At 53.4% G+C, this 26590-nt stretch overlaps 1 protein-coding gene across 1 annotated transcript in view; it reads right to left on the bottom strand.

Moving 5' to 3' along the window:
- Positions 1-2069: 2069 nt before the first annotated feature.
- The window catches only part of ADCY5 (adenylate cyclase 5), a 154173-nt gene continuing 129652 nt past the window's right edge, over positions 2070-26590 (bottom strand). Inside the window, exons 13-21 of the mRNA XM_081235070.1 lie at positions 22437-22553; positions 21834-21998; positions 18882-19057; positions 16757-16786; positions 15559-15691; positions 8807-9070; positions 7546-7750; positions 4569-4693; positions 2070-2835 (exon numbers count right to left, since the gene is read on the bottom strand). Of these exons, the coding sequence (XP_081091196.1) occupies positions 2707-2835; positions 4569-4693; positions 7546-7750; positions 8807-9070; positions 15559-15691; positions 16757-16786; positions 18882-19057; positions 21834-21998; positions 22437-22553 (1344 nt within the window). The 3' untranslated portion in view covers positions 2070-2706. The remainder of the gene's footprint in view (positions 2836-4568; positions 4694-7545; positions 7751-8806; positions 9071-15558; positions 15692-16756; positions 16787-18881; positions 19058-21833; positions 21999-22436; positions 22554-26590) is intronic.

Raw genomic sequence — 26590 nt, 5'->3', positions numbered from 1 at the left:
TGCTCCCTCTTGTATTTTCAATTTTCATTCCCTTAGCAAAGAAACATGTTTGGCTCACCTGTTTTAATACATCCTCCCCTTGACCCTGGATCTTTTCTGGTTCCATCCTCCATCCCTTGTCCCCTTCACCCCTGGTCCCTCTCCTCCTCTCTCCATCCCTCAGCCTCCTGCACCCTGGCATGTCAAAGGTCACCAGTCCAAGGTCACCAGCGTTCTCCCACTTGCTGCTACAATGACTGCAGTCTTCAGCTGACATTCTCGCCACAGCAGTGCGCTGTGCCCACTCAGGGGCGCTCTCCACCCTCTGAGGCTCCCTCCGCAGTGCCTCTCCTGTGCTGAGTGCACTGTTCTTCCAGCTGGAGCCAGGCCCACCGCCCAAGATGTAAATCAGACCAGGACACGTTACCAGTGAAAGTGTTTAATAGTTAAATTAGTTAAATAGACTTTTCAATTTCCATGGGAAATCATAATTGTATTCATTTTTGCAAGAGCAGGGATAAAAAGTGTGCCCACCCCTAGGAGGGAATGAAGAGCTAACACTACACGTTGTCACCAGTCACTGCCAGGATGGGGAGGGTGGGTCCCCACAAGGCCAGGGAGGCCATGACCAACCGGGGAAACACAGGAGAAACTCAGCACACACATTACTCAGGTTGGGAGCAAAAGGAAAACCCAGCACCACTGGCGGGCCATATGGAGGGGTCAGGGACTTGAATACAACACCATGGAGAGAGCCGGCCCCTCGTGACAGATGCAAGAGGCGTGATGCAGAATTCAGAGGCTGGAGCAGCAAAAGCAGAGAGAGACTAAGGCTGCCAGTTTTAGGTCCATAAGCTTTGCTTCTCAGAGCTGTGTTCAAACTGGGGTGGGAGACAGTGTGTGGAAAGGGGAGGGTGGTGCTAGTGTCCAGTGAGAGGTGGGGCAGGTGGGCATCAAAGTAACATTTTGCAGCTGGCATATAGCTGCCTCCTCACCTCCTTCAAGCCCATGTTGGAGGCAAGAATAATGCTGCCCTGAGAAGCAACGAGAAGATCTGGGCACAGGACCAAAGGATTCTGTTTGAGTATGTCTCTATAATAGTATATCATTTCCCAAATGCCTCCCTCATAGGGTATAAAAAAATAGAGCTTTTTCTTGGTATATTTGACTGCTCCCTCCCCCCAAAACAAAAATCAGACAAAACGAGATTTCTGCTAGCTTTGCCCCATGGACTCTGAAGCTGGCCCCTACTCTTTCCTCTGTCTGGTTTGCAGGTGGAGAGCAAGGCCACCGCCCTTTCCTTGCCTGAGAGCTGCACATTACATGCCCAAGTCTGAGAGATCACCTCCCTAGAGAGCCACCTGCACCTCGGCCAACAGAGGAGCCAGGTAGGCGAGGTTTCCTCACACCCGCAACACCAGCTGAGCTCTCAGAGTTGCAGGAGTTGCCTCTCTGCAGGCAGCAAACGCTGACATCTCAGGGAGTGGAAGGGTGGAAGGTGGCCGAGCTGTCCACCGCAGGTTGAGGCTGCTTCCCTTGATTCCAACTTGGCCTGAGATGGGAAAGAAGCTTTTGTTTTCTTTTCATTTTGTTTGCATTTTACTTAGGGGAAGTGATGTGGGTGTGTGTGTATGTGTATGTGTGTTGTGTGTTGTGTGTGTGTGTGTGTGTGTGTGACAGAGAGAGAGAGAGAGAGAGAGAGAGGTGGGGTAATGTGTGCATGCATCTTCCTACCTATGGTACCCCGAAAGGGCATGCTCACCGTTCTGGTTGGACCTGGGGAAATCTGAAGTGAGGGAAACAGGTGTCCTGAATGAGACCAGTTCCGCAGCATAAACACACACACACACACACACACTCAAGTACATTGACATACGTACAGTACAAATGAGCACAAATGCCCTGCTGTGCACAGCTGTTTTCTAATATAGAGAATTTACAAAATATAGAATTTGGTATATTTGTTAGATCTCCAAGGTTTTCAATAATACAAAGTAAAAAATACAAAAAGACAAGTTGGGATCCCCGCCCTCCCTCCCCAGTGGCATCCTGCTTTGCCTGTGGGTTTCTTACACGCATACAACTAGCATAGTCTAAAGAAGGGCACAGAAACGTGTTTTGTTTTATTTAATAAATATTTTCTTTTTCTCAGAACCGCCACTCCTTGCTCCGGGGCCTCTGGCCTCCCCCTCACAGTTCTGCCCCCTCCAGGGGCACCGGCTGTGGGTGTGGGTGTGGGAGGAGCCCGCGAGGAAAAGGTCCCTCCAAAGCCAGCACTCCAACCCAGGGCCCCCTCCACCACGGAGCAGGGCCGCGGCCTCGGTCTGAAGTTTAAAGGCTCACATAGAAAAGCAGCCCCAGGGCCCGGGGCCAGGTGGCGCCGCCTCCCGCCCGCCGAGGCCATGCTCCCGCAGCCCCGCACACGGGGATGCCACGCGCCCAGGCCCCTCCAGCGGCGCCTCTCCGCCCGCGCACGCGCCGCAGCACCCGGTAGAAAACGAGATTCCGACCGAGTCTGGCGGCGTCTACTACAGGGGGAGACATCTTTGGTCAGCTTGGTGCTCGCAGGACGCTGGCACCCCGGGGCCTGGGACGGAGACCGCCCGCCCGCCAAGGCAGAAGCTGCTTCTGGAGTCAAAGTGGAAAATCTCAGGGCGGCCTCGTGGGCTGGAGCGAGGCTTCCGCCGTTTCTCTGGAGGCCAGGCTGCCTGGCGTCCGCGGCGGCTGCTAACTGGGTGGGGGCCCTCCGTTGAGGAAGTATGTCATCATCTCGCCTTTGCCCTTGACCTTGACCACACCCCGGCACTCCAGCTGGTACGTGTTGGCGGCCAGCACCTGGTACATGTCTGTGGTGACCTAGGAGGCAAACGAGGAGAGAGGACAGGCCATTCATGACCTGAGCCCTGACTGCCACCGACTCGGAAGGGTGGGCGGCGTGCCCCTGCGGGGCGGTTCGTCCAATGAAGGGCTTCAGAAACCGGAAGGACGGCAGCACCCACCCCTGCTGCGTGGCGTGGCGAGCACCTCACGTGTGCCTGTAGCCCACAAACTGCCTGTCATCGTCCACAGTGGGAGAAGTGCAGACACTGAGGGGAGGTGCTCAGGAGCTCACAGCCGTCTGACTCCCCACAATCAGTGCCCAAGGGTTTACCAAAGTCTAACTCCTGAGTGATCAGAAAGTTCTAGAAACCGTTTTTTCACCACAAACAGTTGGAGAACCACTGCTGATCTCATTTCATCCTTCTGTGAGGTAAGAACTATGATCTCAGGCTCATAAAATCTAAGTCACCTGCCCGATGTTAGGTAGCTAATAAATGCTAGAGCCCGGATTCACTTCAGATGGTACTGCCTGTCTCTGCTTTGGCTTTTGGAATAAACAGGAGAACTCACAGGTGGTTTCAGTAATGACACAGCACTACTGCAGGGCGAAGGACCAGAGCAGGGGGCACAGGAGCAGCAGGACGACGAATGCCGCACCACAAGGTGATCCAAGAGCCATTTCCGAGCATAGCCAGCGCCCGGCCCCCGCCAGCGCCCCCATCACACGCCTGCTGTCGGACCAGGGAGGAGAGGGCAGCATAGTCCGTGAAAGGTAAGCCCCGTGCAAAGGCGAGGTGCTGGGTTGTCATGTGCTTACTGACTGAGCCCCTCACACCTGTCTGTGGGCGGGGTTGCAGGCTCTGTAAACACTTATCCCGTCTCCCCATCTCCCTTGAGGACCTCCACTCCCATCCTGCTGTCCCTTCCCCGCCCCCACCCCCCCGCTTTGGCACAGGGATAGAAGTGAGAGAAGGCCATCTGGCCAGGGCCCTTAGGCAGCACCCGCAGGCCAACCAGGGCTGTGCCGGGGTCAGCCCCTTTGTTCAGAGGCCCCCCAGGGGACAGAAGTTAGGGGCCAGTTAAGCAGCGTCAGTGTGAGCAAGGACCTTAACAATGGCCCAGTTTGCACTTGGGAAAACTGAGGCCGGGGAGGCTAAATGACCAGCCACAGCCTCACAGGGACCCGGGGGTGCCGGACTAGAGCCCAGTCCAGGGCCTCTCTGTGTCAGATTGGAGCAGAAAGAATCAAGGAAGGCCTGAGAAAATAAAGAAAAGCAGCTGAAGAGCAGCAGGCCTGAGAATCACAAGTACCAGATGCAAAGGATGAAGAGAGGAGAAAGTCTCCAGGTCTCTGGCCAGGCCCCTTGGCTGTTGAGGCTGGTGAGAGCACCATCCCGGGACCATTGGCCTCGTCTGGTTCTCAGAGCTAGGCCCTGAGTGCTGTGGGCTCCATTTGGCAAGACCCTGCTCGTTGCGGCCGCCTCGTGTCTGCTCTGCGTGCCTGGTGGCTTGGCATCTGCAGCTGGCTGCCCTCATCCCCCCCAGTTCCTTCTGTGGCCAGTAGAGGGCTTGCATAGGGTAGAAGCTCTGTCCAAGGTACCGACGGACCAAAACACAATTGTGTTCTCCAAGCTTCCAAGATACCAGCGCCAACTGCCCCATCACCCTCAAACTTGGCTGCAGAAATTCTGACTGGGAACAGCGGGCGGCCTGCCGGAAGACCACTTAGCATCACACAGAGGTCCCCACATGGGTGCTCCTGCACTCACCTGGATGCGGTCGGGCACGCCAGTGCTGTCCATGCGGCTGGCCACGTTCACTGTATTGCCCCAGATGTCGTACTGAGGTTTGCGGGCCCCAATCACCCCAGCCACTACGGGGCCGATATTGAGCCCTGCAGGGGACAGAAGTCAGAAAGCTCATCAGGGTTCAGACTGACGCTTGCCCTGCCTGCCCTCACTACCGTTCCTCCCTCCACACTCGGCAGATTCTCCCCCTGACTCTTGGCCTTAAGACACCCAGGGTCCTCCCGCCCCGAGGCTGTGCCTGACCCCACAGCTGCCACCGCTCTGCTCCAACTGCACGCTTGCTAACTTGAGACCACAGGAACCCATTCACATAGCTGCTGCTCCTGTGTCCTCGCCACCCAGGCAACGTTCAGTTCCTGCAAACCCACCGCTAGACTGCCCTCTTCAAAGTGTCCAGTAACCTCTTGCGTTGTCTGATTGCCTTTCCTTAATTCCCCCTCTCTTGGTGGCACTGAAGTTTTCACCTTCAATTCAGACTCAATATACCAGACTCGCCATTTTCTTCTTCCTTGCTCCTCTGTTTGTTTCAGGGGTGCCACCATTCTCGTTCTTAGAGCCTACTTCCTAACCCACCTCCCTGACCCCAGAGTCTCCTCTCTCCAGGTAATCCTCCCTCAGGCCTCTGAACCAGGTCGGTGATGCCGCAGCGCCGTCCACATGGGCTCTCCCTCTCCATCTCTCTCCTACGCTTCTGCTCCGGTCTGTCCACCTTCCCAGTCCCGCCCAGGACAACACTGAGCAACCATGCCCCTGAGCCTCTGCCGTGCTGGTCTCCACCTCAAGTGTCCTTCCTCCTTCTCCCCTGGCAAAGTCCTTTCTGAACACATCTGCCTCAACCGGCATTCGCTAGACATTTCCTGCCCCATCTCCAAGCCCCAGGGTGCTCCCTCCTATTACATAAACTGTCTCTCACACTGGGCCTTATTAAGCCTCACTGTTGCTTAACTATTTCTTGTGTGTGAGTGGCAGGACCACAAACACAGCAAAAGCTCCCACATACATCCCTTGGCCACTCCCTAAGTCAGAAATGTCATCAGTTTTCAAAACTGGTTTTCAAAACCACGACCCTCCTCTTTGGTCCCATCAAACCACGTGTAGCTTTTTACCTCACGTGCTATTCCCAGGCTGGACTGTCGCCCTCACTGGCCAAAAGCCACGCTCCCCAAGGAAGACGTTCCTGAGTCTGTAGGACGGGATCTGCCACACAAGGCTCCCAACTGCCTGCCCAGCTACTTATCTGCCTGCCACTCAGTCCCCAGTCCTGGTCCAATAAAGGAGCTGGGGCAGCTCACAGAAATAAGTACACACTGGGAGAAAAGTGCAGAGCAGTGCGGGTGAGGGAGATGGGGTGAAAGGAAAATAAGAATGGCAACATCACAGGAAACCAAGAGTGACATTAACACAGAAGCACAGGCTGCCCCTCAGTTAAAGCAGGCCCCCAGCTGGCTCTGGTCTGACTTTCCAGCAGCCGATGCAAAACGAAAACCTGGTCCAGTCCATAGGCATGTGTCCACGGGCCCACACGGCCAGCTCCTCAGGGAAAGCCCAGTTCCCAAGACTCGGGCCAGAACGAAAGGTCTCCTGAGGACATTCATGATCACAATATTGATTTTTAGGAATCCAATATTTCAGTCTAATGTGCTAATTTTTCGAACTGAAATACCAGTATTTTTGTTGGTGAATCTCTGTTCCTTTTTTTACAAAATTTGAAACCTGAATAATTTTTGGCCTGAGATATTTCTTGGGGGGGGTCGATCATACATTAAAATTTTGACAAGAACAAAGGCCTGCTCTTCTGGAAAGCATTCTTTACCTCCACCATCCTCAACAAAGCAGTTTCTTCTGAAAAAGGAACTCTTACTCTGAAAGCCTGGGCATCCTTGGCAAGATACATGCTAAAAAAAACAAACTGCTGAGACACCTTGAACCTTATCAAGCAACACAGTCAGAGTTGTGATTCTGAGATCATTTTGTGGATATAGTAGGGGAGCGAACAGGCAAGTGTGCTGATGTACGTGGGTTTTCCCTGCGCTATTCTTTCAGCTCTTCTGTAGAGTTGAAATGTGTCAGAATAAAAGGTTGGGGTAATAAAACAACAAAATTGAATACCAGAAGGTGTAGGCACAGGGAATATAGCCAATATTTTATAATAACTTTAAATGGAGTATAATCTATAAAAATATTGAATCACTATGTTGTACACCCGCAACTAATATAATATTGTAAATCAACTATACTTCAATTAAGAAATAAAATAATAAAATTAATACAAAAAATGAAAAAAATTATATAGGGTTTTGGTTCAAAGATTTTCTGAACAAGTAGAGTATGGCTCTGCCTGTTTTGAAACTGACCCAGGGCCTCTGCTCAGAGCTCCCCACTCTCTCCCGTAGCGGCCCTGCCTCCAGGACACCACAGCATCTACGAAGCTCCTCAAAGCCACCCAGCGAGGGCCAAGGCATTTGACAAAGAAGGGATCCAGGGAAGATATGTGGACTTATCTCCACATCCTCACCGTTTCTTTCCCCAGTTTGCGTAGACCAGAAGAGCTTTCACAGCACCTAGAAGATCTTGCTCACGTGTGCACAGAAACCACTTGGAGCTCAGCGATAACCTCTCTCTGTCTCTGAGTTCCCACCTCTCCCACCGGGGGCCCCTCTGCCCTTGGCACACAGCATCCCCCCACAAAGCCTCTCTGGCAGGCACAGTGAGTGGGAGAGGCAGGAACTCAGAAAGAGGGTGTCCAGTGCTTACCACCATGCAGAGGAGGCACCTCCAGGCCCTGGGAGAACTCTGCTGTGTGATGGGGGCCTACCCCCACCCCTCGGGCAGGGACACACTGCAATGTTAGCCTCTGCTTGGACCGGGTCATGGTGGCGGCATGGGGGATGGTGGGTGGGAGTCCCAACAAGCCCTCCGGACTCCGGGCCGGGCTCACCAATCTTCATCTGGAAGTTGTTGAAGGAGTGCTCGTTGATGTACTTCATTTGGTCCATCAGCTTCATGGCGAAGTCAGCGAGCGCTTTGATGTGGGTCTTGCCCACCTTGTCATAGGTGGAGTCGTTGAGGCCCGAGGCGGCCATGTAGGTGCTGCCGATGGTCTTGATCTTTTCCAGCTGCCTGAACCGATCCTCACTGATGATCTGGACAGATGGAGGACAAACTGGGTCACCCCCAAGTTGGGCACTGAGGTCTGCAGGGAAGTGCAGCAGCACGGCCCCCTCTTGTCTCCCCAGTTCACACAGGGGGGCCCATTTCCATCACCAACTCAGTGCAAAGCCCTGGTGCTCCCCAACAGCCAGGCCTTCTCCAGCACTTACCCTGTGGCTGTCTAGTGGCTGTGGGCTATGAGCCCAGCCCCATACAAGAGCCCCTGGGGCCAGGTCACTAGTCACCTCTGGGGCTCTGTCCTCCGACAGGGATTGGCAGCCACTTTCCCCTTTGCTGGCTCAGGTCTCCATCCCTCCCAGGGAGACCTCCTCATCATGGTCCAGCAGGACGCTCTTCTGTCTCCAGGACCTGCCGAAAGCCTGTCCACACCCATTGCAGCCAACTCCAGTTACCCCACCGCCCGGGAGTCTTGGGGCCTGCTTCTGACACTGCTTGGTCCCACCTCCATGCCCCAGCCCCTGTATTCCCGCCGGGCTCGTCCCTCTCACACTCACTACGCGGTGAGCTCCCAGCCCCGAGACTGCTCTACTGGTCACAGCATCCCCAGGGCCTGGCACACACTGGGTGCTCAACAAGGGAGTAATAAACCAAGAAGAAAATGTCTTTGTTTCTGCCTCTGCTGTTCAGGGCTTTGCATCTTTGTCCTGCCTCCTCCTTTAGCCTGGGAACTCCTCCTCCCTCAGACTCTCTCAAATGCTGAGTCCCAGCCTGAGCCCCATCCAGTCCTAGATGGCATGAGAGGAATGGCGGGCGATGGGGGTGAGTCAGCCAGGCGGGGCTTCGATGGGGCAGCCAACATGCAGACTGCGAGTTCAAACAGCTGGGCTGAAACCCCAGCTCTGCCACCTGCAGGCAGTGACCCAAGGCAGGACGCTTAACGTGCGGGGGCCTCGTCCTCCCCATCGTGACATGGTGATGGGAGGAAATGTATGCAGATGCCTGTGACAGTGCCTGGGACACAGTCAGAGCGCCTGACGCCTCTGCTCACATCTGGTGATGGGAAAAGGGGCTTGGGGGCCCGGCCGCACCTCGTCAAAGTCGGCGATGATCTCGTTGAGCAGCCGCAGGCACTCGACACCCTCGTTGTTGGCCTCCAGCTCCACGTAGAACTCGGAGAAGTTGGCGATGGAGGCGAACATGACGGCCACGCACTCACACGACTGATAGTAGAGCTCATCATTGCGCCGCTCGCGGGCCAGGAAGTGCGCGGCTACGTCCTTGGGCAGGATGTTGTGCAGCAGCCGCCGGTTGTAGGCCTGCAGCTCCTCCATCTCCTCCTTCTCCTCGGTGGCCTGGGACAGAGGACTCGGTCAGAGGGAGGGCAAGCATTGTGCTGCTCGGAAAAAGGCAGTGCGATCCGCCCACGTGCCAGCGCAGGCCCAAGATTTCAGCAAGTGCTGACTTTGCATCCTCGCTGCTGTCTCTACTTCCTGGTTTTCTATAAAGAGCATCTCTTACTTTGACCAACAGAAAAGAGAGATCTGTAGGTAGCTAACTCTTGCCGCCTGCCTCTTGCAAAGCGACGCCTATGAGGGCATTGATCCTGAAGGAGGGAACCCTGAGTGAACACAGGTCCTGGAGGAGAGGCCGGAAGGATCCTGTCTGCCCCAGATGAGATGGCAGGAGGGTAAAGGGATGGTCCAAAACCACACCCAAATGGCCCTCCAGCCACCCAAAGGCTCCTCGACTTTCCATTTTCCCCTTCATATCGGGAAATGCAATCGGAAAAGCGGTTTGAGAAAAATCACTTTAGCAGACTGACCACAGAGAAAAGGGCTCGAAGCGCTGCCCGTTCTCCCTGGTTCCCTGAGAGCTGACTCACCCCAGGGCCAGACGCAACCTGCAGGGCCAGGAGGTGCAGGTACCCAGAGGTTCCCACCTGGGCGGGACAAGGACATCACTGATGACTTTGGTTCTCCCCTAGCTTGGGTCCTGGGTCTGGGACAAGCTCACTCTCCATGATAAAGGGGCAGTGCAGAGCCTCGGATCAAGAGGCCAACAGTGGCCCACAGGCTGAAGCACAGAGGTAGTCCTGCACCTCGGCATGCGACGAGCCAGCTGACCAGAGTGTTCAAGGGACACGGGGGTACAGACTGGAGTCTGCTGGCTTCCTCCCCTCAATGGCAAACAAAATGGCCCCCTGAACTGGGGGTGACCGTGTTGGTAAGGCAGGCAGGCAGGCAAAGAGTCATTGGCAGGGCTGTTTAAAGGATCTAGCCAGCCTGCCTGGGCCTTCCCTAACTACACATGGAGACCTTTCTATTCACTGCAACTAGAACATCCAAAAGGGCCAGGACTATTCCTCAGAGCCCCGGCTCTCCCGGTAGGCGGTGGCTGCCTACAGGGAAGGAGCTGGCACACCCACCAAGGCTGCAGGACTGGGTCCAGCAGGGAAGGAGAAAGCTCAGGGACCCTAAGGCTCAGGGTCTAAGCCTTGCCTCTGAGGTGAGAGGACCCACTTCATTCCTGGAGCCACTGGAAACGTGGCCACAAGGATGGGGATCACACCCGAGGAAGCTCCTGGACCCTCAGGTGCCTGGGGGCGGTCCAGCGGGCATGTGCTGTCTTCCTGCCAGGTGATCTCTGCTCCTATGAGGTGGGACAGTTTGACCACCCCCTCCCCATAAATAAGTGCCACCTGCTCCTACTCGGGAACGGGTGTGCCAGAGGGAGAAGGCTGGAGTGGGAATCCCTGTACTTCTCGCCTGCTGTCCCATGGAGGAGCCCCAGCTGGTCCATCTGCCTCTGAAAATGCACCTGACTGCCCCCACTCCTGCTCCCCACATGCCTGGGGACCCTGGAGCGCCTCAGCCCCTCGGATCAGCCTGCAGGTGGCAGAAATGTGACACGTGCCTTCCCAGAGCGCCTCTGCCCAACATGGCAGGCAGGGTGGCTGTGGAGGCTGTGCGTGGGGACTCAGGGAGCAGAGACGCGGCTGGGAATGCACGCCAAGCGCAGAGGCCCTGGCCAGGTATGGCTGCCACATCTGGGGAACTCTGCCCAAGACATGCTGGCAGCTGCCAGCACAGCCAGCTGCTTCTAGGGCTGGGCTCTGCCCAGGCAGGATAGCTTAGGGGTCCACAGACGCTTGCTGGTCCTAGTAAGTTCAATGCTGTGGGAGGGGACAAGAATGGGCTCTCCCGAGAGCTGAGGCCGAGTGGAGGGAGCCTTGCGGGTTAGGGTGTGTTCCTCGTGCAGGTGCTTCGGGGAAGCTAAGAACCCCAGGCTCCCCACCTCCCCGTCAGCACCGCACCCACCCATCATGACCACAGACCCAACAGCTAAATGGGCTGCTGCATAAGACTGGGCGTGCGGAGTGGACCATCACTCACCCATCCCAAGGACCTGCGTTCAGGTTATTGTTTATCCCGCCCCAAAGCCCTGGAGCACAAGGGGAGATGGAGGGAGGTGGATGCATCATGAGCCCGTCAGAGAGCTTGAGTGGAGAGAGGCTGACACACCTAGCAGGTAGAGACATGCTCACCACCCGCCCGCAGACACACACACAGTGTGCATGGCCTTCTTAATTGTTTTCAAAATGGGAAGTGGTCAGCCACTTCCCTTCCAATTTTCCCTTCCTTCCCGCCCTTGTGCAGAGCCCTTGGTGCCTGAAGAAGGAAGTGATCAGAGGAAGGGGTGTCACGTGTGGTATGTCCAGTGTGCAAGGAAGCAGGGCAGTGAGGGGGAGAGGGCATGGTAGGGCAGAGAAGGGGGCTGAGGTGGGTGGGAGGTGGGTTCCGTCGAGCAAATGAGTAAATATATGGAAGGGGAGGTTCTCACTGCCAGAGATGATATTTGCATGCATAGAAGGGAGAAGGCTAGAAAGAAGCCTGAGGTGTTGCATTGGCAGTGGGGGTGCTGCTATAAACTCATGGTTTTAAATATCAACAGACAGATATTGGAGTAGTATCCATCTATATGTATGTGTGTATGTAAATATTTGTTTCTATGTTCCTATATACCTACATACATTTCCTGGCTTTGTCCACAGAGAGGACCTAGAACAGTGAGCACACTGAGTGCCCTGATCTGGGTTTCTAAATACCATTCTCCACTAAAAAGAATTGGGGCACTTTGAAGGGAAAGTACGTGATGAGCCCCAGACATCTTCTTGTGCCAGAAAGTAAGAAGATGCTCAAAGAATGATGGAGCCAACGGAAGACACACCAGCCAAAGCCATGACAATTAAAGCATTAAAATAAATAATGAGAGGAGCAGAATAAACCCCATTGAATTCGATAGGAATCTGGGAGTCTATGCTGATGTAGATAAATGAATGACCAAGTAAATGAGAGGGGGAGAAGGAGAGCTCTGCCTTACAGGAGAATGCCGATTAACAAATGCAGAAGGAATGACAGACATAGGTCATCACTACCTGGCAGGCAGGAGTCAGCAGTGGATGCTGAGGCTGGTGGGTGAGGTTTGCTGGAGATCAGAATATTGGCGTAATACCAGAGTATCTTTCCACAAAATGCTAATTGAGTACAAAGGGGAAGATGGGGACCTGACAGTGGAGAAATCTGGCAGACACCCACTTGAGTGGGTGATCAAGGTAAATGTCACCAGGGGTGGGACAGGCCAACATAGAGGAGTCCCCAGGGTGATGCTCTGAGAAGTGCACAGTGTCATTTCCACGGTTTTCCTCCAAGAAGGCATGGCCTGAGTCTGGACATGGGAAACATCAAGGGCTCTAGACTGAGGGTCACAGAATAAGGACCTCTTTAAGACTGGCAAACATGAGAGGAAAAGAAAGACAGGAGACATGACAACTAAATGCATAGGGTACACCAGATGGGATCCAGGGCCAGAATTGGGACAGCTGACACAACGTGAACAGCTCTGTGGGTGGGATGGTATTGTGGGTGCACAGTGTTGATTTCCTGACTGGGAGTTCGCACGGGGATAACGCAGAGAGTGTCCCTGCTTTTGGGGGGTAGACACTGGAGAATTTAGGGGGGTGATGGGGTATTGTTTCAGAAAAGAGAGAGAGGGGGTGACGGAGCAAATGTAGACAAATGGCTGGGGAATCTGATGAAGGGACTGGTGGAGTTCTTTATACTGTTCTTTTAACTATTCTGTAAGTTTAAAGTTATTTTTTAAAACTTCCTCCCATAAAAGAAGATAAAAATGGGGGGGGGTGCATGGGTGTTGGGTAGGAAGTCAGGGAGGAAAGATAAAGAGTGGAAATGACCTGTTTCTGCAGCCACATGTGGAAAGAAACACTAACAATACAAGTGCCTGACATCGACTGGGTCTCCAAACCTCCCTAAACCCTCAGCACAGCTGGGGTCAGCAGGGGGATGGATGGGGGCGGGCTGCAGCCGGGGACGCAGGAGGCAATGGGAGTGCTTTGGGCAGATGTTGGGGCCTCAGACCAAGGGGACTGGAGGAAGTCTTGTCCACAACACACCCCTTTTTCCCTGGCTGTTTTGGTTTGGGGAGGTTCACCCTGGCTGAAAGCTGGAAGGCTTCAGCTCTCTGGGAGAGACAGGCACACTGCCTCATGGCTCCTTCAGGTCTTCCGGGGCTACGAGAAAGCTGCTGTTGCCTGGGCACCGGGGAGCCAGAGGTAGGGGCTCCTGGGAAGCTCCAGGCTACTCTGCTCAGCAGGCAGGTGGCCTCGGTTTGACCCTGTGCCCTCAGGAGCTGGACAAGGCCCCGGGATGCGGGTCAAGGGGCAGCTGGTCACAAAGATGCGGAGTGGCAGGCTCACCGTCCCTGGCCTCCGCCCCTTTCTCGGGTCCTTTGTAACACAACAGGGTCACCCAACAGCAACCACCTTGGGAGGGGCTCCCTGGGGGCTTCTGGGGGAGGCGGGGGTTGTGAGCAGAAGAGTGGAGGGGCATTGGCCCTGGACCCCACAAAGCCTGGTCAGCCCCCAGGAGAGACTTGGGGACCTCCTGGGAACTTCCCCAAGAAGAGAGGCGTGAGCAAGTCGGGAGGAGGCTGGGAGGCTGCTCTCCGAGAAGAGAAGGAGCAGCCTCACACTGGGTACCCCCGAGGCCCCTCCCAACCCAGGGCATTCTGCATGGAAAACATGCTCCCCCAGCCTCAGGGCACCCCCACCAGAGACACCCAATAGCAGGGGCAGCCAGATGCCCCCGTCTTCACTCAGAATCCAGTGAAAATCCAGGGCCTCCTGCCCCGGCCCGAAGACTTTAATCTCAACGTTACTAGGAAGTGGAGGATGGAGGAGGCCTAAGTGAGTTGCAGGTGAGCTGAAGAAGTAGTCTGCACACAGGGGCCAGTCCAGGGGAGGCAAAAAAAAGCCAGGCTAAGCTATGCCTTGCAGGCGGCTGGGCTGGAATAACAGGTCTGAACCCCACCTTCACTCCCATCTAAGACCAGGCTTTCTCTTGGGGCTTCCCTGGTGGCGCAGTGGTTAAGAATCCGCCTGCCGGGCTTCCCTGGTGGCGCAGTGGTTGAGAGTCCGCCTGCCGATGCAGGGGACACGGGTTCGTGCCCCGGTCTGGGAAGATCCCACATGCCGCAGAGCGGCTAGGCCCGTGAGCCATGGCTGCTGAGCCTGCGCATCCGGAGCCTGTGCTCTGCAAGGGGAGAGGCCACAACAGTGAGAGGCCCGCCTACCGCAAAAAAAAAAAAAAAAAAAAAAAAAAGAATCCGCCTGCCAATGCAGGGTACACGGGTTCGAGCCCTGGTCCGGGAAGATCCCACATGCCACGGAGCAACTAAGCCCGTGAGCCACAACTACTGAGCCTGCGCTCTAGAGCCCGCAAGCCACAACAACTGAAGCCCACACACCCAGAGCCCGTGCTCCGCAACAAGAGAAGCCACCGCGATGAGAAGCCTGCGCACCGTAACGAAGAGCGGCCCCCGCTCGCCGCAACTAGAGAAAGCCCATGCACAGCAACGGAGACCCAACACAGCCAAAAATAAATAAAATAAAATAAATTTATATATTTAAAAAAAAAGGCAAGACCAGGCTTTCTCATGGGCCCTTGCGTGCCCTCTCCTGCATCTTTTGAGGTGGTCCAGCAGGTCAGAAGGGGCCACAGGGGCTGCTGCTGTAGCACCTGGAGTACGCTGTGCATGGCCCAGCAGCACCCCTCCGGCAGGTGGACACGATCAGGGCGCAGGGCACAGAGCATGGAGGGCAGAGTGCTGGCTGGATTCCAGCCCCACCGGGGCACCCAGCACCCAGCACCTCTGCCCCTGCCTGAGCCACCTCTCATCAAGGCCAGGGCACAGCCACCTGGCTGGACTTCCTGTCGACGATCTTTGATGCCCCTTCCAGCCATCTTCCCCTGGAGGGGTCTTCAAGCCCAGTTTAGGTCACATCGAGCCCTGCTCAGAAGCCTCTGGCACCAACTCCTGCACTAAGGCCTCCGCGGCCCCAGGACTGCACTCCCCCTACTTCTCTCCTCTCCTCCTGCCACTGTTTTCCCCCTGCCCTCCTGACTCCTTGCTGCCTCTGCCACAAACTGGGCCTGCCCATGCCTCCCCTCTGTCCCGGCATCTGGATGCCCATGGTCTGTGTGACTGAAGAGCCTCTCTCCCAGGCCCATCAGAGTCCCCATACCAGGCACTGTCAAGGGTGGGTTTGTCTGGAGCTCCAGGGTTTTGCCTCTTGACCCCAGAGAGCAGGGAGCAGACTCGCTGGGACGTGGGGCACCGGTCAGCTGGTGAGCAGGACACCTTGTCAGTGCAGAACCCAGGCCCAGCCCAGCCCAGCCCAGCGGATGTACTGCTCACTCACAAAGTGCCATGAGGCCTGGGGGTCCCGCCCCACCCCCGACCCCCCCAGCCCGGGGCCACCCACCTGCAGTTTCCAGAGGAAGTCGAGGCGGGCGGTGGACTCCACCTGCTGGGCGTGCAGGTACAGGGCCAGCACAAAGACCGAGATGATGATGGGCGTCACCACCTTCAGCGCCACCTTGGTCGCGTGCTCAGGGCTGCAGGCGGGAGGTAGATGTCCTGGCACTTCATGCCGGGCTCTGAGGCCCCTCAGGCCTTTTTTTCTACCTCCCACTCCAGCCCCCCTATCCTCACCCTCCTTCTCTAACTGCCTGAGGTGTGCCTCCTCCAGGAAGCCTTCTCAGTGGGCAGCCCCTGCTCAGCCCCGGCTCAGCCTGCAGCTCAGCAGCCAGCACTCTTCTCCTGATGGCTCCCTCTCCCCCGTCACTGGGGCGCTTCCCTCTGGTTACATCAGGGGATGAACGAGGCCCTTGTAAAAGGCAGCGTGTACATCTCAGGGCTTTCTCAGTTGACAAGACAGGGGTTGTAACAGGGGAGCCAGGCAGGCCATACTGACCATCTCTGGGCAACCTTGGGCAAGTCCTCTTAACTTCTCTGAACCTTAGTTTCCTAATCTGTAAAATGGGATAACACCCATATTTCAAGATTGTGGCAAGGATTACAGACACTGTATGCAAACTCCTTGTACAGTGTCTGACAAACAGTAGAAAATCCAAAACTGGTAGCTATTATTGTCTGACTGTATTTCTGTTAACATTATTAATACTCCCAATAAAAACAGCTGTCCCTGACCCTGCTCCTGTCCCAGCAAAGAGCCCAAACCTTGAAGGCTGTGTAGACTCCCTGCCCAGGAGCAGCCCCGAGGCAGGGCCTAACCTACACGCCCTGCAGGCCTCTCCTCTGGGGGCAGAAGGGGCACCTGTTCTCCTGCACCCAGGATCTCATGCATGCCCCTGGGGAGAGCTTGAGGCCTGTGGAACGACCTGTGGATCCTGATGGCCTTGGTCACTGAGTCTATAAATCACCTTGGGGTGGTAGAGAGATCATAAAAGAAGGGCACCTACCCAGTGAGGCCCCCTTGGTACCTAGGGAGGGGAAGGCCTCCTCCTTCATCACCCACCTTGCCGCCAAGGCCCCCTCCCACCTGGGTACCACTGCCTCCTCTGCTGGGCTGGTGGCCTGAGCTGGTGGCCTCTGGCTGCTCGGTGCCAAGGGCAGGCAGGGGTTGTATCAGGGAACTCGGAGAAACAGCTTCAACTCACCACTGGGAGGTCCCGTTGTTGTTGAAGTCTCTGTGAACAGGAGTTGGGGAGGGCTGTTCAGGGCTGCTCCCTGCATCAGCAGCCTCCATGCCTGCTCTGCTGCCCCCCCACCCTGCTGTGCCCCTCTACACCCAGCTCTGCTTCCCCACGCCTCCTGCTTCTGCCCCCACCACTGCTGCTCCTTTGCCACCTCCCCCAGCACCCCTCTTCCCAATCCAACGTCACTTTCAGGATGGGAGGCTTGCAGAAAAGCCAGCCCCAATTAGCATCTGGTCACCATGACCACAAATCACCCAGCCCTCACCTGGGACCCTGGGGCCCTCCCAGCACATCCACCTGGGCAGAAGCCTGTCCCCTCTCCCACCCCAGCCAGTCGCTGCCACCCAGAGGAGGAGAAACACTACACCTGCACTGTCCAGTACGGTAGCCACTAGCTACATGTGGCTACTGACCTTAAAATGTGGCTAGTACAGGTTAAAATGTCCTGTAAGTGTAAAATAGATACTAGGTTTTGAAGACTTAGTGTGGAAAAATGTCAAATATTCCATTAATAATTTTAAACTGACTATATATGAAAATAATATTCTGAATATATTGGTTAAATAAATACATTATTAAAATTAACTGCTTGTTCTGCCTTTTTAATATAGCTACTAGAAAATTTTAAATTACATCTGTGGCTTGCATGATTTATCTAGCGGACAGTGCTGCCCTAGAGCCACACCAGGGTCTCCCAACCAGAAAGGACCTCCATTCTCTGTGGCTGCTTCAGCAGGAAGAGTGGAGGGGCTCTGGGGAGGGGCGGGGCAGGAGAGAAAGAGGAGGCAAAGTTCCCAGCTCCCGCCCTGATCCACAGGGAGAAGGGTCGACCTCCTCCCTCTCCTGTCCCCAAGGGACTGCAGCCTGCACCGCTCATGATGCTACAGCGTCTCCCTGTCATCTGCCCACAGCTCTGCACAGCTGTGGAGAAGTTCTTCCTTGCATCTGACTTAGATCCTTCACAACATCTTCACTTTCTCAGGCGACACTCTGCACAAGAAGGTAACATTTCCGACACTGGAGTTATTGCCTATTTTATCCATGACTGTACCTTCACTGCCAAGCTCAGTGCCTGGAACAGGGTAGGCCCTCAATAAATATTTTTCAGTGAATGGATAGATGGATGAATGGATCCCTTCCTCTAACTCAGAGAAAGTACAGTTCGCTGCATTTTCTCAGGGGACACAGACCTGTCATTCACGTGTTTTGCTCTTCCTGATGTATGTGTGTGGGGGGGGGGATGGTGATGGGAAGAAAAAGGTACTACATATCAGGCACTTTACATATTTCTTACTACTATAGGTATTATTATTCCCATTTTACTGGGAAAAAATAATGAGGTTCAGGAAAAATAGCCAAATGTGTGTCTGAGGCTGAGATTCAAACTCAATTTGACCCAAAATCAGAGCTCTTTCCCCTCACGGAGCTACCTCCCCTGGAAATCTGACAAATGTCACTATATGACCAGGCTGACTGCCAGCTAGATAGCCTGGGGCACAACCCCCATACTTGCCACCTCTCGGCTGTAGGATTTAACTGCTCACCATCACAGCCAGGAGCATTTGAGCAGTGCACAAACTACCCAACTGTCCAGGGTGGCCCTGCCTACTTTGCTAAGTTGCTATGAGGATAAAAGGGATAACGGATGTCCAACTGGTTTGAGGCAGGACAAGTGCCCACGAACAGCAAAGGCTGTTCCTTTGCTTGCACACACCTTGCTTTCCAGCTCTGTTGGACCTTGACCCCTCTGGGCCTGAGGTGCAAGGGCAGTTAGGTGAAAATAGGTCATCAAAGGCTGCCCTGGACAAATGAGGAAAAATTCACTGAAGCCTGAGGTCAGGACTGAGTAGGAGGCTGGAGGCAGAGGGACAGGGGACCTAATAGCTCTGAGGCCACCCTCACCCCTGGGGGAGGGATGGAGGGAAAGAAACAAGACACTGTGTTGCTTTGTCCCGTGGTCAGAGCTAGGAGCAACAGAACACTCCCCTGGCAAGCCCCCTGCGGCCCAGGAACCCAGCCTCCCCCTCTTCCTTCCTCTCTGCAATGCCCCAGAACCCATGCAGAGCGCGAGGCGGGTGCCACCTACATGGCGTTGGCTGTGACCAGTAGGTCGGCATTGTCAAAGAGCGTGACACCAGGCACCTCAACGACAAGCACGTAGATGAGCTCGATGGCCAGCATGAGCACCAGCTTCCCGATGCAGCTGATCTGCAGGAACACGGAACAGGCCAGCAGGCTGAGCAGCACGCTATAGGTGAAGTACTGTGGAGAGAGGGCAACGGCTTCAGCGCCCCGGGCCCCGCCCACCCAGGCCCCGCCCCCGGCCCCACCCCTGGCCCCGCCCCCCAGCCTCCCTCCAGTCTGAGCTGGCCTCAGGTGAAACCGAGGGTCTGGGGATGTTTCTGCTGATGCAAACTTGTACTGTGGTGTGAGTGGCCCTGGGTAGGAACCAGGAGGTGGGGCTCCAGGCTGAGGAGGACCACTACTAGCAGTGTGGTCCAATGGTTAGAGCAGGGCTCCAGGCTCAGGCAGACTTGAGTTTCAGCCCTGATTCATTATGGACTGTTTGTGTGACTTAAGCCATTTATTCAACCTAAGCCTCAGTTTCCCCATATGCAAAACCTTCTATCTCATGGGCTTACTGTGATGATTACACAATATGAAGCCCCTGGCACAGTGCGTGGTGCCCTCCATTACTGTGGGAGCACAGGCTTCAGCCCCTGATCTGCGACATAACATGTGGTGGCAACATCTGAACTGACCTTATTTGGTGGCCAAACTGACCTACTGATGTGGTGAGAATTATCACCTTTATCCTGCTTCCTGTGACTATTCATACATTTTGCTGCAGAAACATTTCTGTGTTTCATTATCAGGTGCTGCCCATACTGCACTGGGGTGTGAGGTAACATTTTAAAACCTGAAAAATTCCCAAGTCCAGGACATATCTAACCCAAAAGGTCTCAGATGAGGGATTGTGCTCTTTCCTGTACTTTGGGGAAATCCTGGTCTCTGAGCCTCAGTTTCTTTCTCAGACAACCAAGGGGCCAAACCAGGTGATCTCAGAGGTCGACTTCTGCTCTGTTGTCCCCTGACACTAGTCCTAGTCATGTCAGCAACTATTATTTTTCTCTTTTAGATTTACCATTGTTATTTCTGCATCAGGCAGAGCGACTCACTGTTCGCTGCCTTTGCCTTGGGCTGGAGGCCAAATTTGGTGGCTGGCAGTGGGGCAGTCCCTTCTGCCTAGGCCTTCAGGAACCCAGAGAGGGACTGCAGAGGCCCCTGGCGGTTGGAAGGGGGAGGGACCAGCCTCAAGTCACCAGCAGAAAAGGGGCAGAGGAAGGAGTAGGGAAGGCACAACCCGATACATCAGCCCCAAGGATAATAGTCCTGTCCTTGGGGGATGGGGAGGGGAACCCAAGCGCCAGCCTGGATTCCCATTCAGACCCTGGGCCCAGACATCCAGGAGGCCAAGGCTTAATACTGAGGTCCACCTCAGGGTCTGTGAGGAGTTGCTGAATCAGAACAACACTTGTGGGATGGGGTCAGCCCGAGGGGTCTGTAGCTGGTAGGGCCTGGGATCTGAGGGCCTGAAATTGGTCGGGCTGGTAAGAGCTGAAGTCTGTGACCAACCAACCATCTGCCACAAACAAGGAACCAGAACAGGCCCTGACACCACTGCTTTGTTCCCCCATTCTCCCATGGAGCAACCACCAAGGGGCATGTGCAAGACCAAAAACAGCCTCTGCTTCTCAGCAAACAGCCCTCAGGCAGCAGCTCCTGTGGGTTGTCGGCCAGATATGAGAGGGAAGAGAGGTGGGGAGCAGAGGGCGGGTGCTGGAGCATGGCTGCCTGGGCAGAGGGAGGGCTTGGCGGGGGCCCAGGGACAACTGGTCTAGGTGAGCACCGGTGAGGGTGAGCCCTACCCCTCACTGAGTTTCCCTTGCCCATGTGTACAGGGGAGTAGGATCAGGTCCATTCCCTGGGGCGGGGGAGGGAGGCCAGCACTGTGACAGCTCACGGGGCCCTCACTGCAGTTCTGAACCCTTGTTATGAGTCATGGGCCCTTTGGGAATTGGATGAAAGCACGGGCTTTGCCCCCAGAAAAGGGCAAAAACTGCCATCATCTTACAGGTTTCACGTGAGCCCCGTCAGGGAGCCGGGTTATGGGAATCACCCAATGCTTGGAGCAAATACCCTGGGCTGGAAGCCTGGCCCTGCTGCTCGCTGCAAAACGGCTCCCTGAGGAAGCACGGCAGGGTGAACGAAGCACCTCGCATACCATAGGCGCTTAATGCACGCTGCTCTCGAAAGGTTCTTGCCATTTTTTAAACCCAATAACCTGTAGGTACATGATTTCTTTTGGGGGTGACGAAAATGTTCTAAGATTAGATTATGATGATGGCTGCACAAGTTTGTGAATATACTAAAAGCTACTGAATTATACTTTGAATGGGTGAACTTGCTGGTAGTACTGGTTTGGGATTGGGTTCCCTTTGCTCCCCTCTGCTCTCTGACCCATGGCAGAGGGGTCAGACAGGTCCTCCTGAGGCCATATCAGGAATGCTGCTGAGGCTGAGCATTGAGAAACAGCTCTGCCTTCAGGTTAAGAGCAAGAATTCTGAAGCTAGGTGACCTGGGTGGGAGCTCTGGCTCTGCCATTTACTAGCTGTGTGACCTTAGGCAAGTTACTTAACCTCTCTGTGCCTCAATGGCATCTGTATAAAATAGTATCTTTGTCATAGGGTTGCTGTGAGGATTAAATGAGTAAATGTGAAGCCCTTAGCACAGTGTCTGGCACATGGTAAATACCATATAAACAATAGCTATGCTATTATTGTTGTTACTGCTGTACTGAGGAGGTCGGCCTTGTTCACTGGTGTCTGGCACAAAGAGTGAGAGAGACTGAGGGGGAAGGAGGTCTCTGTAATGGCAGTGAGCTTGAGGGCCCCTGACTGTCCATCAGAGTAGCCAAGGGCAGAGAGGGCTGGGGTGGCAGGTCCCCATCCATGTCCAGTCCCTCCCTGCCCAGTACCTCGGGGAAGTTGCAGTTGGGCCAGGGGCTGCCGCAGAAGCCCCGCTCATCACCCAGGCTGTAGTTGCCGGCTGACTCCATCACGTGGCACGCGCTGACCTGGCTGGCACTGACGTTGTGTTCGCCCGCCAGGCAGCCAAACAGGTCCTTGGAGTTGCACGTGAACTGGTGGGGGAGGAGAGGGTCAGCCTGTGGGGACCAGGCCAGGGTAGCTCATCTCCACAGGCAGCAGGTGCCCATCCCGCCTTGCCTCAGGTGCAGCCTGACACTGGCCGGGACAGGAGAGGAGCCTGGAAGAGGCCGAGGAACGGGCAAGATTTGCCCAGCTACCCAGGGCAGGGCTTGTAAACCTCCCTTGGGGCACACTTCCCTGAGTCTTTCTGGCTCCTCCAGCCTCGAGAGTGAGGACTAAAGGCTGTGTAAGAGGCTTTAGGAGCTAAATCTGATCCCAGACCCAAGGTGAGACCCAAATAAGAACTTCCAGGGCAGAGAACGCCAGGGCCTGGGGGAAAGTCTCCTCCCAGTCCATGCTTGTGAGGTACAGGGCTCCACTGGGTTTCACCCAATGGGCTGAGGAAGCGCTGGGGAGGTGGAGCCACCCACCATGTTGACAAAAGCCGACAGGAACACCAAGGTGATGGTGAACACGCCCACCAGGGTGCTGTTCATCTTGGACCGCACGATCTTCCTGGAGAGCCTCTGCAGCGGGGCCGGGAAGAGCTGTTGCGGGGCAGAGGGAGGACAGAGATGGAACAGAATTCAGTGGACTCCGCACACAGCCACAGAGGAGCTCGGTGGACGCCCTCCCCACCTTTGTCTCTCGCCAACAGAACCACAGGGGCTTTCCTGACCCCCTCCCTGTGGGCGAGCCTCCAGCCTCGCACCATTGCACCCCTGCTTCCAGGCCAACCACAGCGCAGATTCTGCAGCTGGCTAGAAGGGGGTCCACCTGGGGAGCTCACAGGTAAGAGAGGTAGGACGAAAGGAAAGATGCTACCTTCACCCCAACGGGGAAGCAGAGAAAAAAGCACATGTACCCGCTGTGTGAATGCCGGGCCGCTTGGAGTTACAATCAGGGAGGAGCAGGAGGTGGGAGTGAAGGAGACATGGAGGTGCCCAGAACGCTTCCGGGAGGGTCAGAAGGCTTCGGGGAAGAAGCAGGGAGCTGTGGGTCTGAGGGCTTGGAGAGAACCTGGGGTCTGGAGGAAAGGGGCAGGCACGTGGGAAGGGAGCAGAGAGGCGTGTGAGCGGACAGCGGGGCCCCAGTCACGGGAATGAAGCGAGCTTTTCTTCAGCAGGATGCCCGTGGGTCTGCCATTTCCCTCCCCTAATCCTCCCTACATTTCCTTCAGCTAGACAAACTGTATGTCCACTCAAGACCCACCGCGGTTTTGGTAATTAAATGATTGGGTCTACCAAATCTGATACACCTGGCCTTGGCCCCCATGTGCTCTTCATCTCCCAAGCAACCTGACTAAAAAAGAAGTCGACAGACCCCAGAAAAGTGAAGTAGTGGATTCGTGCTTCCCCCATCCTACCTACCTTAATGCCTCCTGGTAAGGCTGATCTGTAAGCATGCCATGCGTCCTTTGGAAACCCCTAAGGGCAGATGAAGGTGGTGGAAAAAGCACTCACCAGAGCCTGGAGGCCTGGGTTCTAGGCGTGGCTTTTCCTGTGTGACCCCTGAGCACACTGGCACATTCTGGCTGAGTGTGCCAGACTGCAAGGTTTATCCACCCTCTGATACAGAGCGTTTCTGTAGCTGGTCACACAGACAGCTAAGTAGGCAAGGGGACAGAGTGGGACCACGGTGTGACTGCTCATTCCCAGTGTGGAGAGGACTGGCTTGTGTGCTACAATGTTTAAGGCCAGCAAGTGCCGGACCCTTGGTCCAGTGTTCCTCAGCTGTGACCCAAACTCACTACGTGCAGGGCATCTACATGGGCCCATCAGGTTGCCCCCATGGGACTTTGGGAAACCAACACAAATATGCTGATGCTTGTGCTGCTTGCTATGCTGTGAGTAATAAAGTCTCTTGTCTCTGACCCAGGAGTCTCGTGACATCTGCCAGCATCTATGAAAGAGCAACAAGCTAATTTATTAGCTTGTAATTAGGGTAAAACCAAATCTCAGACCCTTCATAGTTCTTGACACCAAGAAAGTGCCCTGCTTACCCCCTCAGTCTTGGGCTTTGGGCTGGGCATGCATGTAGGGAAGCAGTATATCTTTCCACCCCAGATCTTCCTCCACCCTTCCAACAAGGCCACTTCCTATTCAGCAGAGGGAAAGAAGGGACCACAGAGAAGGAATACAGCAGTGGCAGAGGCCTGCAAGCCCTTCAGGCTCTAGGCTGAGTGGTGTAGACCTTGGACCTCCATGTTCCCAGCAGGGGTGCCTCTCAGATGTGTTCATGAATCATCAAGTCTGTGGCATTCTTCTGAAAAAACACTTCCTTCTGGGGTAATAAAGGAGGCACTCTGACTGAACCCTCTAACATGGCAGAAGAAAAGATATGTGTGATTTGGAGAACATAAGCTTGGATTAAAATATTGCTTTAATAGACATAGAGATCAATGGAATAGAGTGAGAGTCCAGAAATAAACCCTTACCTTTATGATTGATTGATTTTGACAAGGTAGCCAAGAAAATTGAATGGGGAAAGAAGAGTCTTTTCAACAAATGGCGCTAAGACAACTGTATCTCCACGTGCAAAAGAATTTGGAGCTTACCTCACACCATATATAAAAATTGACTTGAAATGGATCAGAAACCTAAATGTAGGAGCTAAAACTATAAAACTCTTGAAAGAAAATATATAAGTAAATCTTTGTGACTGGATTAGGCAATGGTTTCTTAGATATGACACCAAAAGCACAAGCAAAAAGGAAAAAACAGATAAGTTGGACTTCATCAAAATTTTGAAAAATTTTCCTTCAAATAACACCATCAAGGAAGTAAAAAAGGTGTTGGTGAGGATGTGGAGAAACTGGGACCTTTGTTTGTTGCTGGTAGTTATGTAAACTGATACAGTTGCTGTGGAAAACAGTATGACGATTCCTTAAAAAATTAAACATAGAATTATCATATGATCCAGCAATTCCACTTCTGAGTATATACCCAAAAGAATAGAAAGCAGGGGCTTATACAGATATTGGCACACTCATGTTTATAGCAGTATTATTTTCAATAGCCAAAAGTTTAAAGCAACTCTAGTGTCCAGCTATGGATGAGTGGGTAAACAAAATGTGGTATACATACACAATGGAATATTATTCAGCCTTGAAAAGGAATGAAATTCTGAAACACGCTACAGCATGGATGGCACCTTGAAGACATTATGAAAGAAGCCAGTCACAAAAGGACAAATACTATATGATTCCACTTTTTTGAGGTACCCAGAGCAGTCAAATTCATAGAGACAGAAAGAAGAATGGTGGTTGCCAGGGAAGAGGGCAGAATGGGAAGTTATTGTTTAATGAGTATAAAGTTTCAGTTTGGAAAGATAAAAAAGTCCTGGAGATGGATAGTGGTGATGGTTGCACAACAATATGAATGTACCTAATGCCACTCTACTGTAAACTTAAAAATAGTTAAAGTAAAAAATTTATATTATGTATATTTTACCATAAATTAAAAATGATTATGAAAAGGAAAATGAAAAGACAACCCACAGAATGGGATAAAATTGTTGTAAACCATATATCTAATAAGGGTCTTATAACCAGAATATACACAAAACTCTTACGATTCAACAAGAAAAGACAAATAACCCAATTAAAAAATGGACAAACACGGAGTTCCCTGGTGGCCTAGTGGTTAGAATTCCAGGCTTTCACTGCCATGGCCCGGTCAGGGAACTGAGATCGCACAAGCCACGAGGAGAGGCCAAAAACAAAACAAAACAAAAAAAAGCCCACAAATACTATGAATAGAGATTTCTCCAAAGAATCTACACAAATGTACAACAAGCACGTGAAAAGATATTTGACATCAACAGTCATCAGGGAAATGCAAACCAAAAACAAAAGCAACCACTTCGCATCCACCAGGATGGCTATAATCAAAAAGTCAGATAATAACAAGTGCTAGTGAGGATGTAGAGAAATTGGAACCCTTGTACACTGCTGGTGGGAATGTAAAATAGTGCAGCTGCTTTGGAAAACAGCTTTGCAGTTCCTCAAAATATGACCCAACAATTATACTCTTAGGTACATACCCAAGAGAACAGAAAACACAAGTCCATACAAAACCTTGTACACAAATGTTCATAGCAGTATTATTAATAACAGCCTGAAAGTGGAAACTACCCAAATATCCATCAACTAATGAAGGAAGAAACAAAATGTGGTGTATCTACACGATGGAATATTACTTGGCTATAAAAAGGAATAAAGCACTGTCAGATAGTACATCGTGAACAAACCTTGAAATATGCTAAGTGAAAGAAGCCAATCTCAAAAGGCCACATAGTGTATGATTCCATTTATACAAAATATCCAGAACAGGCTCATTCATAGAAGCAGGAAGTAGATTTGAGGTAGCTAGGAGCTGTGGGGAACAGGGAATGAGGAGTGACTACTGAAAGGTATGGGGCTTCTTCTGGGGATGATGGCAATGCTCTGGAATTAGTGGTGATAGTTGCAGAACTTTATGAATACAGTAAAAACTACTGAGTTATAATTTTATAACCTTTATAAAGGTGAATTTTATGGTATGTGAATTATATCTCAATAAAGCACTTATTTAAAAAAATCCCG

Source organism: Mesoplodon bidens (assembly GCF_964165515.1).
Source record: "Mesoplodon bidens genome assembly, chromosome: 5".
NCBI classification, from domain to species: Eukaryota; Metazoa; Chordata; class Mammalia; order Artiodactyla; family Ziphiidae; genus Mesoplodon; species Mesoplodon bidens.
Note: the sequence above shows the minus strand (reverse complement) of the source record. Positions and strands in the feature narration are given on the sequence as shown.